This window comes from Pantherophis guttatus, chromosome 5 (genome assembly GCF_059756535.1).
Source record: "Pantherophis guttatus breed Tessera chromosome 5, ASM5975653v1, whole genome shotgun sequence".
NCBI lineage: Eukaryota > Metazoa > Chordata > Lepidosauria > Squamata > Colubridae > Pantherophis > Pantherophis guttatus.
In genome coordinates, this window is record NC_142067.1 from 13,355,520 (window position 1) to 13,374,550 (window position 19,031).

Here is a 19,031-nt window from a genome sequence, read left to right on the forward strand (position 1 = left end):
GGAGTTCTGGGAATTGAAGTCAACATATCCTCAAGCTGCTACGGTTATGGAACGCTGTTATAGTTATACAAGTGTAACACAAAATCCTAATGGAATGGAGCAACCTGGAAATCTAGCACACTATACATGGCAACATTTTTATGGCAAGTTGTACTTTTTCAATGGATTTATTAAAAATGTAAGGATGGTTTTGATGACTGGGTTGATACGAAGATCTTTGCTGCTCAATATATAGTTTCTAATTGTTGGGAAGTATAAAGTAGGGTCTGGACTCTGGACTATAACAACAAAGACCATAGAATGGGTTGTTAAATGTGCTATGTAATCAGTGTTGCTATTTCTGTATGATTTCCCTGCAAGGATCAAAGGAGAGTAACATTCTCTGTGGTTTCCTCATGCATTTCTTTTAAATTTTTAATTGTAAGACAATCACTGCCAGAATCACTATGGAGTCAGGTAGCCTCAGAATTGAAATATTAAGTAAAATAAATATTCAACAACAACAAAAAAAAAAAAACAGCAAGCAGCACTTCCATAACCACATCTAAATTAATGTTCTTGGTGTATAAAGAGCTCAGCTATACAATCAGAGGTACTTGCAAAAGTGTTTCAGCTGCTATAATGTAAAGACACTGCTGTGATTTTGAATTCTGACCTATCTGCCAACTTTTTTTCATTGCTCTGTAGAAAGTTAGCACCTACCACTCTCCTGGAAGAATGAAATATTTTGAGGAATATTAAAAAGACAGAATATTATATTTCCCTAATGAAAAATGGAGAAACATTTTTCTTATTTTGAGGCAGGAAACTCAGCCTCTCTTAATAGCTCCAGCAGACACTGAAGAGCCAGCTTTTAGAAATGTAGATTTGGTAATCATTCAAGACAGGATTAGCCCTCACTCAAGATCCAACACAGGGCAAAAGCCATTAAGCCACAATAGAATTGCCCAACACCCTTTCAGAGCAGTCCAAACTTCAACCAAACTTAGCTCAGACAAGCACCTAGGATTTGCATTTCCTCTTTTGCCTATAGAGCCAGCTATGACCCCTACATGACCCCATAGGAATCTGACACTAGCCAAAAGAATATTAAAGGGCATGTTCTTGCACAGGAACAGGAAGTTCAAATACAAAGCCCAAAGAAGATATAATTCCCCCACACTCTCAACTCCATTTTGTCAGCTGCCCAGAATCACAGGTGGTTCTGCTTCATCAATAAACCATCTTTCCAATCAGCCTCCATGTTTCCAGCTTGGAACTGAACCAGATGGATATTTTCTTCCTACCGCTCAAAGGAGCTTCCCAACAATCGGTGGTAACGGAAGAATGATACCGTCAAATATCTTTCATAACCGCTTTCCTCTGCTTGCTCTCAATTCTGGATCTTTTCGCACATCCATCTGCCTTTCTCCCCAGGAGAAGGGAACGGGCACGGCGTCATCCACAATAACTTGGCAGACGTCCCATTCAGCAGGAAGGATTCCGCTCTTGAACATAAAGCTGGCCAGATGGGAAGTGGAGAAGATGGTAAGTAGCGTGATCAGCATGGTGACCATCTTGAATGGAAAGAGCTGGACAGAGACACCTTCTACCACCGAGCATCCCGGGTAACAGATCACAGGGGAGATCTTCAAGGATGGTTCTCCTGCCAATAGCCGTAGAAGAAAGCCAAGGAAGAACCCAACCCCGGAGCCGTAGGTGTTGGTGCTGGGAAGAAACAGAGCACAGCACAACTGGGGGAAGAGGAGGGTGTATACTAGCTCTCCACTCAAGAACCAGAGGTCATAAATCGAATGGGAATAGAAAGCCAGAACTGCTGAAATTATCCCAAACACCACCATGGAGACTCTCATTGCCCATAGGACCTCTTTCTCTGTTGCCTGTAGGAAATCAAAGAGAAGGAAGGAAAGGGGGGGGGAATTCCCTTCAAATTAAAATAGGTGCAAATTCATTAACAGGCAGAATGTTGCGTGTTGGCCCTAATCTCATAAAAAGGAATGAGATTCTCTACACTTTTAGAAAATTATTATTTCATTCATGAAAACAGTCAGGAAATGGGCCATTTCCAGCCTCCAGAGAGCCTCCGGGGGGGAGGGGAGGCCATTTTCGCCCTCCACAGGCTCCAAGAAAGCCTCTGGTGCCTGGGGAGGGCAAAAAAACCGGGCCTACTGGGCCCACCGTGCCATCGCGTGCCAAAAGTGTGGGAGTGCGGGGGGGGGTTGCACGGGCATGTGCGGGGCAGTGAGGTGCATTGAATTATGGGAGTGGGCATGTGCGCGCACAACCCCCCCCCCCGCGCTCCCCCTACTTTTGGCACACGACGGCAAAAAGGTTAGCCATCACTGCGCTAGGAAATTGTGAAAAGTAGAAGAAAGGAATTGGAAGGAAAGTTGAGGCTTCTAGATACATGGTCTTGCTCTTTATTTTGAATTAGTTTCAAACTGCATGACTAGACTCGTTGCCCCTCTGTGTAATGAACATGCTAGTCATGGGTGCCCAGAGGAGAGGATCAAAGCCTGTGTGAAGGTAGTTGTGGTATTGTGATTGAAGCCTCTCCCCCTTCGTACATGGCAGGGTTTTGAATGTGGTATTTTGCACTGCCATTTTGCAGGTTGGGAGTTTAACATATCTGCCATGCTTCCAATTAATGACCATTTTTTAAAAAAAATTGATTGAAATTGTAGAAGTGTAAATGCAAATGAAAGTAAAGATAATAAGGACACGAGAAAGGATAAGAAAGGGAAAGAAGTATAGAGTAAAGGAGGCATTGACTTCCAACTATTTTCATTGCAATAAAATACAAAATATGTTACGTTTTACAGCTTTAACTTTTATATTACATACTTAGGAATTACTGGCCATTTCCATTACAAACTAGTCTAATCAGCCAAACAGAAAGTCAGGAATTCATTTTTTTTCTGTTTCGAGCAAAAAGTTCAGTAGTGGTTTCCCATTTAACAACTGGCGCGCTTAGCAACAGGAATTTGGGGTCAATTTTGGTCAGAAGTCAAGGTCTACCTATACACATAAGGTTTGTAATTAGTGCACATTTTTATGAATGAAAAAAGAATTGAAAAAAATGTAGAGCAGTTCTTTTTTATGAGATTAGGGACGACATGCAACATTTATGACCATTTTAAATTCTTTCCTCTCAGACACAAAAGTTATATGACTAGTGAGGAACCTTTAAATATTAGGAGATACTTTTTTTGAAAAAGGAATTTCTCTTACACTGCTCTACATGTAATCCTCAACTTACAATCACAACTGAGCCCAAAATTTCTGTTGTTAACCCAGTCAGTGGTAAAGTGAGTTTTGTCCCATTTTATGACTTTTCTTGCCACCATTGTTAAGTGAATCACTGCAGTCGTTAAATCAGTAACACACTTGTAAAATTAATCTGGTTTCCCCATTGAGTTTGCTTGTTAGAAGATTGCCAAAGGTGATCATATGACCCTGGGATACTGCAACACGTCATAAATATGAGTCAGTTGCCAAGCATCCGAATTTTGATATAACAGAACCATGGAGATGGTGCAACGGCCGTACGTGAAAAACGGTCATAAATTACTTTCTTCAGTGTCATTGTGACTTGGAACAGTCACTAAATGAATGATTGTAAGTCGAGAACTACTTATAGTGCTGCGGTGGCGCAGTGGTTAGAGTGCAGTACTGCAGGCTACTTCTGCTGACTGCCGCCTGCCTGCAATTTGGCAGTTTGAATCTCACCAGGCTCAAGGTTGACTCCGCCTTCCATCCTTCCGAGGTCGGTAAAATGAGGACCCAGATTATTGGGGGCAAGAGGCTGACTCTGTAAACCGCTTAGAGAGGGCTGTAAAAGCCCTGCGAAACGGTATATAAGTCTAAGTGCGATTGCTATTGCTATAATAATGTTCCTGTATCATTTGTGGTAGACAAATGTTAACAATCCACCCCTTACCTTTCTCCGGAATATTTTCCTGTAGATGTTATGAGCAAACATGGAACTGGCGGAGAGCAGAGCAGAATCTCCAGAGGACATCACAGCGGCTGCGATGGCACCCAAACCACCGACGGAGATGTACATCGGGCAGAGATGCTGAAGGACTAACGGAAGTATGAGAGCGGACTCGTTTCGTTCATACGGGGTGGGGAGGCCATAGTCGGTCTGGTTCCAGTCTCAAAAAGGAAACACAGAAGTGTCATTTTCAAAGGTTGCTTCGGAATTCCATCAGCGGTGGGCTTTGTTTTTATACGTGACATCGGCTCTAAGGTTGTTATATGCCAGGGGTGTCAAACTCGTGTCGTTACGGCAGCATCGCATGAAGTATTGTGACTTTTCCCCCTTTGCTAAACCGACGCATGACGCATCCGGCCTGCGGGCCAGGAGTTTGACACCCCTGTCATCAGGGGTGGAATTCAAATTTTTTTACTACCGGTTCTGTGGGCGTGGCTTGGTGGGCTTGGTGTGGCTTGGTGGGCGTGGCTTGGTGGGCGTGGCAGGGGAAGGATACTGCAAAATCTCCATTCCCACCCCACTCCAGAGGAAGGATACTGCAAAATCCCCATTCCCTCCCCAATCCCAGGGGAAGGATATTGCAAAATCTCCATTCCCACCCCACTCTGGGGGCAGCCAGAGGTGGTATTTGCCGGTTCTCTGAACTACTCTAAATTTCCGCTACCGGTTCTTCAGAACCTGTCAGAACCTGCTGAATAGCACCCCTGGTTTCAGTGTCCTGGGATCAGGTGATCACTTTTTGCAGCCATCTGACAAGCAAAGACAATGGGGAAGCTGCATTCACTTAACAACTGATTAAAAGTCAGGCATTTGACAACTGGCACCTATTTATGACAGTTGGACTGTCCCTGGGTGATTGCCCACCCATTTCTAATCTTCCTAGCTGGCTTCCAACAAGCAAAGTCTGCATGATTCACTTAACAACTGCAGTGGTTCACTTACAAATTGTGACAAAAAAAGGTTGTAAAATGGGGCACAAAACTCACTTAACAGTTATCTTCCTTACCAACAGAAATGTTGAGCTCCACTCTGGTTGTAAATTGAGGACTACCTGTAGTATATACCAGGGGTCTCCAACCTTGGCAACTTTAAGACTTGTGGACTTCAGTTCCCAGAATTCCTCAGCCAGCTTTGCTGAAGTCCACAAGTCTTAAAGTTGCCAAGGTTGGAGACCCCTGGTATATACGGTATTCACAATGGAAGTATGGACTTTGAAATGAATGGCAAAAATTGACTGCTTTGCTAAGAGACGGCAAAAATTGACTACTTTGCTAAGAGACAAGACAGTGACAGGAATAAATTTCTTTTGACTTAAAGACATTGTTAGATTTCTTACAAGAGAAGGAGAAAAAAAATCAATTTTTGATTTTGGGAATTGCGGATTAAATTTAATCTGACTAGAGAAATGTTGAATTAGGGTCAAGGTTACAGTTGTTTAAATATATGTTTATTCATACTTCATCCTTAATATTTGAATGAAAAGTTTAGCTTCTTTATGGGTTCAGCTGGGCGAGGTGACCTTTGAAGTTCTATTTTGATGCAAGTGATTCTATTTATGGTCTTCTTTTATTGATTGAGGTATAGTAGTTTTAATATTTAATATATTTCTTATATGCTGCTTTAAATATATTTTGTGAAATATTACATACACATTGAGCAGGTTTCTGGGCAGCTATCTAAGACCACATTCATGGTGGCTTAAGCATCTTCCCAAAATTATTTTTACAAAATGATAGGCAGTTCACAGGATCACCAGATAACATGAAATTGTACCTTTGAGCATGTAGATTCTTTCAAGAATGCTAAAATTTGATTACACACAGAGGTGGGCTGCTGGGGATTCACAGGGTTTTGGGAGAACCTCTAGTTAAGATTCTGTGCAGTTTGGAGACCCCCAAATCCCACTCCTGGCTGCCTCGCCCATCCCACCCCACCCCTCCCAGGAGTCCCCATGCGGCCTGTTTTGGATGCAGGTAAGTGCAGGGTCCGCGTGGAGGCTTGGGGAGGGTGAAAAATGGGCCTACCGGTGTCACTGCGTTTTGTATTTACCAGATGAGCTCTTATTTTTGAACTTTCAGACTTACCGTAGCTTGCCAAGTTCTTATCTCTAAACTAACTGCGCATGTCCACATTCTTTCACTTTCTTCTAACTTCCTTTGTTCTCCGGCCAGGAGAGGTGGCCCGGAAAGCTTTGCCAAGATGTAACTAATTAGCTAGTAAGATGTTTTATTTTCTTTATAACAAATAAATGAGTTTTTCTTAGAAAACATATCTTCGGGTTTATTTTCTTAAAGTATACTTCAAGGAAAGATCACGATCCATTCTCTAATCAAGGTGCAATTACCCAAAAGCAGAATGGGATTAATTGCCACCCTGACAACCGGAAGTTTGTTTCTGGCCTCCAGAGGGCCTCCGGAGCCTGGGGAGGTCGTTTTCTCCCTCCCAGAGGCTTGAGGAAAGCTCTGGAGCCCAGGGAGGGCAAAAACGCCCCATCCACCATGGTGCAGGAGGCCGACTAGGCCACACCCACCATGGCCACGCCCACCCAGCAACCAGGCAGAGAACCCCTTGCTAAAATGTTTGAAGCCCACCCTTGATGACACACCAGCATTTTCGCGTGAGATATTACTACTCGTGCACCATATCAAACAAAGCTGCATCAAAGAAGCTGGAAACCTTTTTGAAATGTGGGATTTGCACATGTGAGATGTGTGTAATTTATTTCCCACTTTTTTCATTAGTGAAAGCAATGGCAAAGCAAGATTAATTTTTTAAAAAAAATAAAAAAATGTTCTGAGTTGACCAGAGGAGTAATGAGTAGGCTAGTTCTCTCTGAGATTCTATGTTCTTGATCCTGTTTTTTTAAATTGAGATTTAAAAATACAAAGAAAAAAAAACCTAATGCCAAGTAATAAAAGTATTTTTAGCTTCCTCAAAGTCAGCTTTATATTCCTTTATACTGTATGTAATACTGTTTTGTATTAATAATTATTTTTATACCAGGGCTCAAGCAGTGGGTTTCACATTTTGTTGCTACTGGTTCGCCCCCCGTGCGCGCACCTTCCACTCATGGGCTTGGCCTTCCGTGCATGCGCTTTGCTTATGCACATATCTTCCGTGCATGCACCCAACCTCAAAACGGCATAGAGCCTGGGCAGGTGGATGGCCGCCCCTGCAATCTACACTACCGGTAGATAGTGTAGTTTATAAGAGTTTATTCAACATTTATTCAAAACAGTGTTTCTTAATCTCAGCAACTTTAAGATGTAAAGATTTCAACTCCAAGAATAGGGGAAGAATTCTGGAAAATTCTGGGAGTTGAAGTTCACACATCTTAAAATTGCTGAGGTCGAGAAACACCGACATAGAGGAATGACCCTCCCATAGTATGGCAACAACATTACTAAGGCTGAACCAGTGGTGGGTTCCTCCCAGTTTGGTCCGGTTCGGCCGAGCCGGTAGCGGTGACGATATGACGTCACCGAACCGGTTCTCCCCCCCCCCGCCCTCCCACCCTCCCCACCCACGTTATTCTTACCTTTTATTTGGTCCCACCCCCAATCTATTGCTGCCTCCTGAGTCCCAGCGGATGACTAGAGGGAAAAAAACTGTTTAAACTCTTGCTGAGGGGCTTCAAAGGGCCGTCCTACAGTTGATCAGTGTTAAAAGCAAACAAATGAGTCGGGTCGTAAGTGCGATGACTGGTCATAAGTGCGAGGACCTTCCAGAAATGACTCTGACCAGCTAGCCACGCCCACCTCATCACATGACCTCCAAGCCACACCCACAAAACAAGCCACGCCCACAGAACCGGTAGTAAAAAAATTTAGAACCCACCCCTGGACTGAACCACCCAAATTGTGGCTCTGGCTTTCCAGTTCTTGTTCAGCCATGGTTACCTGTGGAGGCAGCAACTGCTCCTATCAATACAGAAGGGATAGCCATGATGAAGCAGCCCAGTCCAGAAAAATAGGAAATTAATCTGGCTTCTTTGTGGGAGGAAACTGCGAGAACTCGCTGGAAATAGGTTTGCCATGGGATGGCCCCAAGCACCTGGAAGGAAAGGAGAATCTTGAACTGAACTGAAATAAAAACAAGATAGGACTGTTGGCTTGATCTTAGCCAAAAAGTCAAAATTTAAGTTTAAACCAGGTTGCCTTTAACCTAAGAATGGGAATGACTCTGGGGACATAATTTAACATAAGGCATGATGGACAACTCATGGAGCATCTCCATAGCTTTCTCTCTGGATCATTCTAGAATTTCTGGTCTCCATTTGCCTTCCTTAAACCAAAGAAATGGCCTTCCAACATCTGTCACCTTAGGTTATCACCCCAGCCTGATGCACATTATGTCAGACCTGACATTATTAATTGCATTTCATCTTTAATGTAGAAGTGTATTTTTCTTAATGTCCTGTGGAAAAGCAGTTTTCCAGCCACCTAGAAGAGAATGGGTTCATGTGTATCTCCCTTTCCATTTTGCAACTACCTGTTCTGACCTAGGCTTCCCAAGAGCATGGAGCAGACTCCTTGTCCCGAGAAAAACCCCTTTTTATTAAGTTACTGTGAATTCCTCTCATTCATATCCAGCAAAGTCTTTCAAGGGAAAGTTTACAGTCACAGACTTATCTGGCTTGGAGAGCTGTCAGGCGGGTATTTTCAAAACTTGGCAAGGAGCCATTAACCAATTAAGTGAACTAATTGTGTCCTGCAAATTCCATTCCCCTTTTGCTCCTCTTTTATTCCCTCTGGGAGGGGCCATTCATCGTCTACCTGTGGCCTTACTCCCAAGTCGACCCTTGTTCTTTAGCTGTTCCCTTCATCTGGCAACTCCGTGCATGCGCACACTGGGAACAGGTTTCAGCTGGTCGTCTGCCTCACTGATGTCTGACTCTGAAGGTGGCTGATAACTGGCATACGGCCCTGGTCCCCTCTCTGCCTCCAACGCAGCGCCCTCATAAGAGCCAACTCCAGCACTGACCCATGTTCCTCCCCAATCTCCTCACTGCCTGAATCTGCTGCCAGCTCCACTGGCCGCTAGGGGGCTACAACACTACCTAGGGCAGTTATGGCGAACCTTTTTGCCGTCGTGTGCCAAAAGCAGGGGGAGCACGGGGGGGGTCACGCACGAGCGGGCCCACAACCATAATTCAATGTGCCACACACCCCCGCGCATGCACGCACGATCTCCCCCCCACGCGACCCCCACTTTTGGCACGCGATGGCACAGTGGGCCTGGTAGGCCCATTTTCCGCCCTTCCCAGGCTCCAGAGGCTTTCTTGGAGCCTGGGGAGGATGAAAAACGGGCTTCCCCACCCCCTGAAGGACTTCTGGAGGCCGGAAATAGCCTGTTTACCGATTTCTGGTGGGCCTGGAAGGCCCGAAAATCAGCTGGCTGGCGCATGCATCTGCACCAGAGCTGTGCTAGGGCAACGCTCGTGTGCCCACCGATATGGCTCCGCGTGCCACCTGGACCTAAGGCATGCTGCCTATATTACACTGCTATTTAGTTTTAATCACTTCTTGTGGAATGAATATATCATATCAGCAACATACCCCACGTATCTTTTCTATCAATCAATCAATCATGTTCTTTGTGGTGAGAAGAACATATCTTGCCCTTAATTTAGAAGAACCATTATTTTTATTATTGTCGTTGGATACAGTAAGTGCACCAAGCCCCCAATTTCCCATCCTCTCCAAGAATAGATCTTACCAAATATAAGAAATCATCAAACCATCTTCCATAAAACTCTGGTTCTATTGTTCCTGTCCAAGGGGCTTGGGATATATTGTGGGTAGCTGTATAAAAAATGTTTTCTGTAGCAGGGTTCATGATGGCGAAAGGGATACAAATCCACTGGTGGCAAAAAAAACAGAAACATTAGAATTAACATGTTTTCTGAAGGATTTCTGGTCATCAAAATATGCCGTGTGCTTCTACAATCACGATACTGAATTAATTTTAAAAATGTAAATGAATTGAAACGACATCACTTGCTGCTTTCGTGTCTTAGTCCCACCCACTTCTGTGTTATGACTCCACCTACTTCTTTGTACTTGGCCCTCCCACTTAAATCAGATCCTGTCTCAACTCTGAGTTGAGCTACTTGAAGTACATGGCTACTTCACTATTTTATTCATGCAGTGTCCCTTTTTCAATGTATAGTGCTCTATTGTATTCTATGGGGTTCAGGCCAGGGATGAAATGCTCCCGGTTCAGACCAGATCACCCGATCCGGTAGCGATGGAAGCGGGTGGTTCGGTAAACCGGTAGCAAAAATCTTTGCAGCCCCCCCCCCCTGCCATGCCTAGCTGAGCCGCGCAATCATCAGAGGCTTTTTTTTTACTTTTAAAAGCATTTTTTCTACAACCTCTTCGGCCAAAGAGGTTGCAGAAAAAAATGCTTTTAAAAGCCTCTGATGATCCCAGTTGAGTTGCCTGATCATCAGAGGCTTTTAAAAGCATTTTTTTTTCTCTGCAACCTCTTTGGCCAAAGAGATTGTAGAAAAAATACTTTTAAAAGTAAAAAAAAAAAAGTTGGCCATGCCCACCCAGTCACATTACCCTCCTCCCACCAAGCCACGCCCACAGAACCGGTAGTAACAAATTTTACATTTCACCCCTGGTTCACGCTATTGAATGTTCAGATCAGTGGTGGGATTCAGCCGGTTTGGGCCAATTTGGGCGAACCGGTAGTTAAATTGCTGGCTGGCCCCTTCCCACCCCGCCCCTTCCAGGAGTCCCCATTCACCCCATTTTGACTCCCAGGAGGCTGCAGGGAGGCCTACTAGGCCCAAAACAGGGTGCAAGGGGTGCAGCACCCCCCCAGCCTGTTTTCACTCCCAGAAGGCTGCAGGGAGGCACAAGGGGTGTGTGCAGGAGGCCGAGTGCTGCCTGTCACACCCCTGGCCACGCCCACCATGGCCACGCCCACCCATTTTATCATTAGGGTAGAGAACCAGTTGTTAAATTATTTGAATCCCACTACTGATTCAGATTATCCTTGATTTCTGAGCTGTTTTCTTACTGATGCTTCATTATCCAAACTTGGTAACATCATCAGGGAGCATAGTTTGGGTAATGAAACATCTGCAAGAAAGAAAGAAAAAAAACAAGCTCAGAGAGTACTAAAGACACCTCATTTCAACCTCGAGCTATAAATATTCTTCTTTATTGGTTCAGATTATCTCCCAATTCCTTGAATAGCATTCCCTCAAGTTTGTAATCTATTGGGATATCATAGATCGGCGCTCCTCAACCATGGCAACTGTAAGCTATGTGACTTCCAGAATCCCCCAGCCAGCATGCTAGCTGGGGAATTCTGGGAGTTGAAGTCCATATATTGCATTTTAAAGTTGTCAGGATTGACAAATCCTGTTATAATCAATGAAAGTATGCTGGTATTTCTTTCTGGATTTTCAGTCAGTCCCAATAGTTCAAGTGTGGGGTAATATAACAAGATAGGAACTTACCAGACTGAGGGATATAAAGATCAATTGTATCACATCTGTATAGGCCACTGAATACAAACCTCCTAGCAAAGTATACAATATCACCGTACATGCAGAAAGAATGATGGCAACATAACCCTGGATGTCCAAAATAACCTTCATGGTTGCTCCTAGGAAAAGATGCAGTAATTACTACTTAAATGCAGTAATACATTTTGTGCAATGCTATTTCACTTACCCAAATATATTAATTTACAGGTAGTCCTTGACTTACAAACCACAATTGAACCAGAGGTTGGTTTCAGCAGCTTCTGACCAGTTCTGGAGAACTGGTAGTGAAAATTTTGAATGGTTTGGAGAACTGGTAGTAAAAATTCTGACTGGCCCTGCCCCCATCTATTCTCTGCCTCCCAAGTCCCAGCTGATCGGGAGGAAATGGGGATTTTGCAGTAACCTTCCCCCAGAGTGGGGTGGGAATGGAGATTTTACAGTATCCTTCCCCTGCCAGGTCTACCAAGCCACGCCCACCAAGCCATGCCATGCCCACCTAGCCACACCTACAGAACCAGTAGTAAAAAATTTTGAAACCCACCACTGAATTGAACCCAAAATTTCTGTAGCTAAGTGAGACAGTTATTAAGTGAATCCCCCCCCCCATTTTACAAACCTTGCTGCAATTGTTAAGTAAATCACTGCAATTCAGTTAGTAACATGGTTGTTAATTGAATCTGGCTTCCCCATTGACTTGACTTGTCAGAAGGTTGCAAAAGTTGATCACATGACCCCGAGGTAATGCAACAGTCATAAATACATGCCAGTTGCCAAGCTGCCAAATTTTGATCAGATGACCTTGAGGATGCTGCAACAGTCATAACTATGAAAAATGGTCATGTAAGTCACTTTTTGCAGTGCTGTCATAACTTTGAACAATCACTAAATGAACTGTTGTAAATCGAGGACTACCTTTATACGATATACAAAATAACTTCCATTTGTAACAAAAGCATAGTCATTGTTATAAAAATTCTATTCCTAGGATTATCACTCTTTGGCCATTCCACTGAAATTCTGGAAGGTGAAGCTGACCCATTAGGAGGGGACCAGGTTTTATCTATGAATTATGAATCTCTGGTGTCAGAGAGTCACACATCAATTCTATTTTCATAGGTTAAATGGACATCATATTCTATGACAGGGATGGCTAACCTTTTTGCCGTCATGTGCCAAAAGTGGGGGGGGGAGTGCGGGGGGGGTCGCACGCGCATGCCCACACCCATAATTTAATGCGGCCTGCCCCTTGCACGTGTGTACGTGACTCCCCCATGCATGCATGCATGCATGACCCCCCCAAGCTCCCCCCGCTTTTGGCACGTGATGTTATGGTGGGCCCAGTAGGCCCGTTTTTTGCCCTCCCCAGGCTCCAGAGACTTTCTTGGAGCCTGGGGAGGGTGAAAACCGCCTTCCCCACCTCCTCAGAGGCCCTCCGGAGGCTGGAAACGGCCTGTTGCCTGACTTCCGGTGAGCTCGGAAGGCCCTAAAATCAGCTGGCTGGCACATGCCTGCGAGCTGGAGCTGAGCTAAGGCAATGCTCATGTGCCCACAAGATGGCCTTCGGTTCGCCATCACGGTTCTATGATCTCCGTTCCTAAAACGGTTGTCATAATGAGCGAATTTAGATGAAATATTCGAATGCATATTCATACTTTATACAAAACGGCAAGTATGCTATTCAAAACTATTCTTTCACTCAAGACTGCAGGGAGGAATTTCAGTGTAACTAAATATTCCTCTAAAATATTAGTATTGGAAATAAAGTACTTTTAAAACTTCTGATATTCTACTTTCTGTATATGTAAAAGTGCTTTCACTTCCCCTCTAAATTTGAATTACAGATTTCTGTGGTGTTTCTAAATTATTTAAAGGAAATCCTTTCATCATCTCCTCATCTCCTGTTTATATACCAGACTTCAGAAATGTGAAGCAGATGGAGATTGGAGCTACAAATATCCTCAGTTCACAGTTAAAGTAGTTATTGGAGTGGTGTGGAGGCCTAGAGGTGGAGCTCTCGCCTCACAATCAGGAGGCTGTGAGTTCGATCCTAGGTAGAAGCAGATATTTCTCTCTCTGGGCACACTGAGAATATATCAACTGAACAAAACTCAGGATTGGTGACAGGAAGGGCATCTGGCCATTAAAACACTCTGCTAGGTCCATTCAATTGCCCAGACTCCGCCCTGCAAGGGATTATGGGGTAGTTAAAAGAGGATGACAGTTAAAGTAGTTATTCTGAACATGCCTTTACTAATCAATAAATCATTCATAGCATGGAAAGCTAATCTCAGCTGTCTTCCCTTGGTTTCCAGGTGGCTAAATTTAGTTTCTGCCAAGACAGGTGAAAGACACAAATATTACCTAAAGAAGCAAGAACAGCAGCAAACCAGAATATGTCCGCAATCAATGGAGGAATAAAAAGTAGACAGCCCATCGCATTCCCATACATCTCTTGGATTGGATCCATCAGAGTCACGTAATTTCTCATTCTCATTGGCTTGACAAAGAAGAACCCTCCTGTTTTAAAAAAAAAGTTGATTACAATCAGTTATCTTAATGAAATGAAAGGAATCATAATGCTTCATAGTTCAGGTAAAGGTAAATGTTTCCTCTATCCCAGGGGTCAGCACCTGCGGCTCTGGAGCTGCATGTGGCTCTTTCACCCCTCTGCTGCAACTCCCTGTCACTCAAAATTTGCATCACAACCGCCAATGTGCTACACCCGCCAGCACACGATTTATTGAGCTTTTTAACCCCCGTTAGGCCAACCATTGATAAATCCAAAAAAAGAACAGTTTCAGAAGAAAACTGAATGTTTAATTCAACTATATATGTTAGTGTTGTGGCCGCTCAAGAAATAGTTAGGCACGGAAAGGGTTTTGTGCCTCCCAGTGTTTTCTTTTCTGTGGGAAACGGGTCCAAATGGTTCTTTGAGTGTTTAAGGTTGCAGACCCCTGCTCTATCCAGTTGTATCCAACTCTAGAGGGCAGTAATCATCTCCGTTTCCTAGCTGAGGGACCCAGCATTGTCCCAAGACATTTCCGTGGTCATGTGATCAGCATGACTATACACCGAGGCGCACGGAACACTGTTACCTTCCCACTAAAGTGGTACCTATTTATCTACTTGCATTTGCATGTTTTCAAACTAATAGGTTGGCAAGAGCTGGGGCAAGGATGGGAGCTCACCCCATTGCATGTACTTGGGTCTCAAACTGCCAGCCTTCTGATTGACAGCTGAGTATCTTAAGCATTAGGCCGCTGCACCCCTTTTTTTGCAGTACAAGATGGTGATTATTATCTTGCAAGGGACAAGATCAGATTTCCTGCTGGGTCATCACTCCCCAAGTATTTCTGTTCATCTCATCCGATTTGACAGGTTGAGTGTACCCCAGGTTCCCTCTTATTCCATAAGAAGTCTTATTTATTAACAAAAGAGTCAATCAATTAATCAAGGAACTGCCAAACAAGCTAATAGTAAACAGCCCAACCAAAGAATTCCCCCACATTGGCAGGGTAGGTCACTAGAATATACAGTAAATTGACAACAAACCCCATTCTGTACTAGCACTGATGATGTTCCCTAGTTCGGGTAATAAAATGTCCACAAGAAAACAACCAAGCTCAAAGAGCACCGAAGACTCCTCATTTCAACTCTGAGATACAAATATTCTCCTTTATTGAGATATTCTATCATTCTGAGCTAAGGATGGAAGCCGCTCGTGTACTTTCCAACCGAATGAAATTTTGCTTCTGATCATTGACAAATGCACAAACTGGAGTAGATAACTTGAGGTAAAATTAAACATGGAGAGATATTTAAGTACTTTCAACAGAACAGAACAACAGAAGTGGAAGGTACCATGTAGGTCATTTAGTCTAACCCTTCACCCAAGCAGGAGCCTCTACATCATTTCTGACAGATGGCAGTCCAGTCTCTTCTTGAAAGCTTCCAGTGATAAAGCTCCCACAACTTCTGAAGACAAAGCTGTTCCATTGGTTGATTGTTCTCACTATCAGAAAATTTATCCTTATTTCTAGGTTGAATCTCTCCTTGATCAGCTTCCATCCATTATTTCTTGTCTGGCCTTCAGGTGCTTTGGAAAATAGCTTGACCACTTCCTCTCTCTGGCAGCCCCTCAAATATTGGAAGACTGCTATCATGTCTCCCCTGATCCTTCTCTTCACTAGACTAGCCATGCCCAGTTCCTGTTACCGTTCTTCATATGTTTTAGCCTCCAGTCCCTTAATCATCTTGGATGCTCTTCTCTGCACTCGTTCTAGTGTCTCTACATCTTTTGTTTTTTTACAGTGTGGTGGATGGTTCTGGATGCAGAATTCTAGGTGTGGTCTTACTAAGTCTTTATAGAGTGATATTAGTACCTCATAGGGATACCTCATAGTGGCTCAGTGGCTAAAACATTGGGCTTGTCAATTGAACGGTCGGCAGTTCAGCAGTTCGAATCCCTAGTGCCGTGTAATGGGGTGAGCTCCCGTTACTTGTCCCAGCTTCTGCCAACCTAGCAGTTTGAAAGCAGGTTAAAAAATGCAAGTAGAAAAATAGGGACCACTTTTGGTGGGAAGGTAACAGCGTTCCGTGCGCCTTTGGCTTTTAGTCATGCCGGACGTCTTTGGACAGCACTGGCTCTTTGGCTTTGAAACAGAGATGAGCACCGCCCCCTAGAGTCGGGAACAACTAGCACATATCTGCGAGGGGAACCTTTACCTTATTAGTACCTCACGTGATTTTGATTCCAGTGTCTCTTCATTTGTCCCCCACCCCACCCCTTAGTTTAAGAATCTTTTACGGTAAAATCATTACCAACAAGGAGAGACAAAGCAAAGCCAACCGGAGCTTGAACCCACACCAGTCCTTTTGAAGGGTGGTAGACAATTTCAGCCGTGCCATTGATATAAGCTCCTCCAACCCATGTTGCTGAAAGAAACCGAGGAAAGGGAAAATGAAGTTAATAAAAGATACAGGGATAATTACAGGCAGTCCTTGACTTACAACCAAAGTCCCAAAGTTTTGTTGCTGAGTGAGGTAAGTTGTTAAGTGAATCACTGCAGTTATTAAGTTGGGATGTTCTTAGTCAGCTGGGGAGGATCAGATCACTCATGATTAAAAGCATGTTGGTCCCAATCCCCAGATTTTGACTAAAGCTGCTGTAGATCATTTCCTGTTGGCACACCAGTCCTGCATTCACTGTAAGAGAATAACAGAATAACAGAGTTGGAAGGGACCTCAGAGGTCTTCTAGTCCAACCCCCTGCTCAAGCAGGAAAGCCTATATCATTTCAGACAAATGGTTGTCCAATCTCTTCTTAAAAACTTCCAGTGTTGGAGCACCCACAGCTTCTAAAAGCAAGCTGTTCCTCTAGTTAGTTATTCTCACCGTCAGGAAATTACTCCTTATTTTTCAGGTTTTCTCCCTGATTGGTTACCATCCACTGCTTCTTGTCCTGCCTTCAAGTGCTTCAGGGAATAATGACCCCTTCTTTTTATGTACACTGAGAGCATATGCACCGAAGACAAATTCCTTGTGTGTCCAATCACACTTAGCTAATAAAATTATTCTATTCTACTCTACTCTACTCTACTCTACTCTACTCTACTCTACTCTACTCTACTCTACTCTACTCTACTCTACTCTACTCTACTCTTCTTTGTTTCAGCCCCTTATATCTAGCAACACTCTATCATATCACCCCAGTCCAAAGTAAGAATTAGAGTAAAGGATGCTATTTATCATTCTGAAGCCTTCGTACTTACCAGTTGCCGTGAACAACCCAATGCAAAAATTCATGTTCCTGCGTCCCACCATGGCTACTTCACTGGGCTTCTGATGTTCCTTCTGTCTGGTTTTCTGAGAAGCCCATATTCCAATAGCTAAAGTCAGGGCATAGAATAAAAGGAGAGCTACTAAGCCACTGATATTCAATGCCATTTTTCATAAAATCTCAAGAATGGACCGAAAATGGATCCGGGGAGCAAGCAAGCGATGCTAGCCGTTCAGAAGAGTCTTACAGAATGCTCCCTAGCCTTGTACAAACCAGGAAGTAGAACTGTGACCTTGTGATAAAGACAGTTGTGTCCTCCCTAGACAAAACAATCTCTCGAGTCTTTAAATATTAGATAAGGATCATTCTTTTGCTGCTGAGTTGGCTGCTCCAAATTCATCCACCAATATACCGTATTTTTTGGAGTATAAGACGCACTTCCCCCACCCCAAAAAAAAGAGGCTGAAAATTTGGGTGCGTCTTATACTCCAAATGTAGCCCCGCCTACCCGCCGGCCCCCACCCTTTGGCCTCCCCGCATCCTCTTCCTGGCTGCAGAGATTGCCACAGACAATGGCTTGCGTTTTCAGCCTCCAAACGCTCCGTTGAGAGCCGTTCCAGGCTGCGGGGATCGCCAAAGCACATCACCGCCGATCCCCATAACCTTGAACGGCTCTCAAACGGAGCATTTGGAGGCTGAAAACATGAGGCACGCAGCCCAAAATGGCAACCCGGAACAGCTGTTGCCTTGTCTTACCGCTTCCATGCTTCGCCTGCTTGACTCAATGGGGCTCCCTACGACAATCAGCTGTCCTTCTGAAGCTGCTTATCAGCCCCAACGAGGAGCACGCACGCACGCGCTCACAACCAGTGAACTAATGTGCTGAAGCTGACCCGGCTAAGGTCAGAGGCAGAATTTCCCCACCCCCCTATTTTCCTCCCCAAAAACTAAGGTGCGTCTTATACTCCGGAGCGACTTATACTCCGAAAAATATGGTATTTCTTTATATGAAGTGGAGAAAGTTAGATCTGTTTTTTCTTTAAAAAAATGAGATTGTATCCAGCCATAATGGATTTTTTTCCTTTTCTTTTCCCAGTTTTTTTTCCTGACTGAGTTTCTGATCCGCTTCAAATTGCAAATTATGTTAGGTGCGCTTCTGTGGAATGGTTCTCTGCTGTGATTTCTTTTCTTCTTCTTTTTTTTTTGCTTGTTAAATATTTGCAAGAAACTGCACTTGTTGGATTGGATCAGTTTGGGTGTATGTAAAAGTATAGACCTTCTTCAAATACTACTCTCCCGTGTAGAAAGTTCGAGGAATTAGATCCTAGATTCACTACAGGTAGTCCTTGAATTATGATCACAATTGGGCCCAAAATTTCTGTTGTTAAGTGAGACATCGGTTAAGTGAGTTTTGCCCCATTTTACGACCTTTCTTGCCATGGTTGCTAAGTGAATCACTGCAGTTGATAAGTTAGTCACATGCTTGTTAAGTGAATCTGGCTTCCCCGTTGCCTTTGCTTGTCAAAAGGTTGCAAAAGGAAATACATGGCCCCAGGATACTGCAACCCTGGGATAAATATGAACCGGGTGCCAAACATCTAAATTTCGATCCCGTGATCATGTAGGGGATGCTACAAAGGTAACTGTGAAAAACGGTCATGTCACTTTTTTCAGTGCTGTTGTAACTTTGAACGGTCACTAAATGAACTGTTGTAAGTGGAGGACTACCTGTCTTCCATTCTGAAGGC

At 43.9% G+C, this 19,031-nt stretch overlaps 1 protein-coding gene across 2 annotated transcripts; it reads right to left on the reverse strand.

Annotated features, from left to right (window-relative positions):
• Positions 1-388: 388 nt before the first annotated feature.
• Positions 389-17,530, reverse strand: LOC117663915 (high-affinity choline transporter 1-like). Of its 2 annotated transcripts, XM_060686211.2 has the most exons (8): positions 17,276-17,530; positions 16,326-16,439; positions 13,866-14,021; positions 11,475-11,623; positions 9,716-9,859; positions 7,897-8,050; positions 3,941-4,158; positions 389-1,880 (listed from the first exon to the last, which is right to left on the reverse strand). In XM_060686211.2, exons 1-8 carry the CDS (start codon positions 17,448-17,450, stop codon positions 1,347-1,349), a joined length of 1,644 nt encoding a protein of 547 aa, XP_060542194.2. In that variant the 5' UTR covers positions 17,451-17,530; the 3' UTR covers positions 389-1,346. The 2 variants fall into 2 exon arrangements, with proteins under 2 accessions (XP_060542194.2, XP_087750738.1); XM_087894612.1 differs by lacking the exons at positions 16,326-16,439; positions 17,276-17,530 and adding an exon at positions 16,515-16,613.
• Between the last annotated feature and the right edge of the window lie 1,501 nt (positions 17,531-19,031).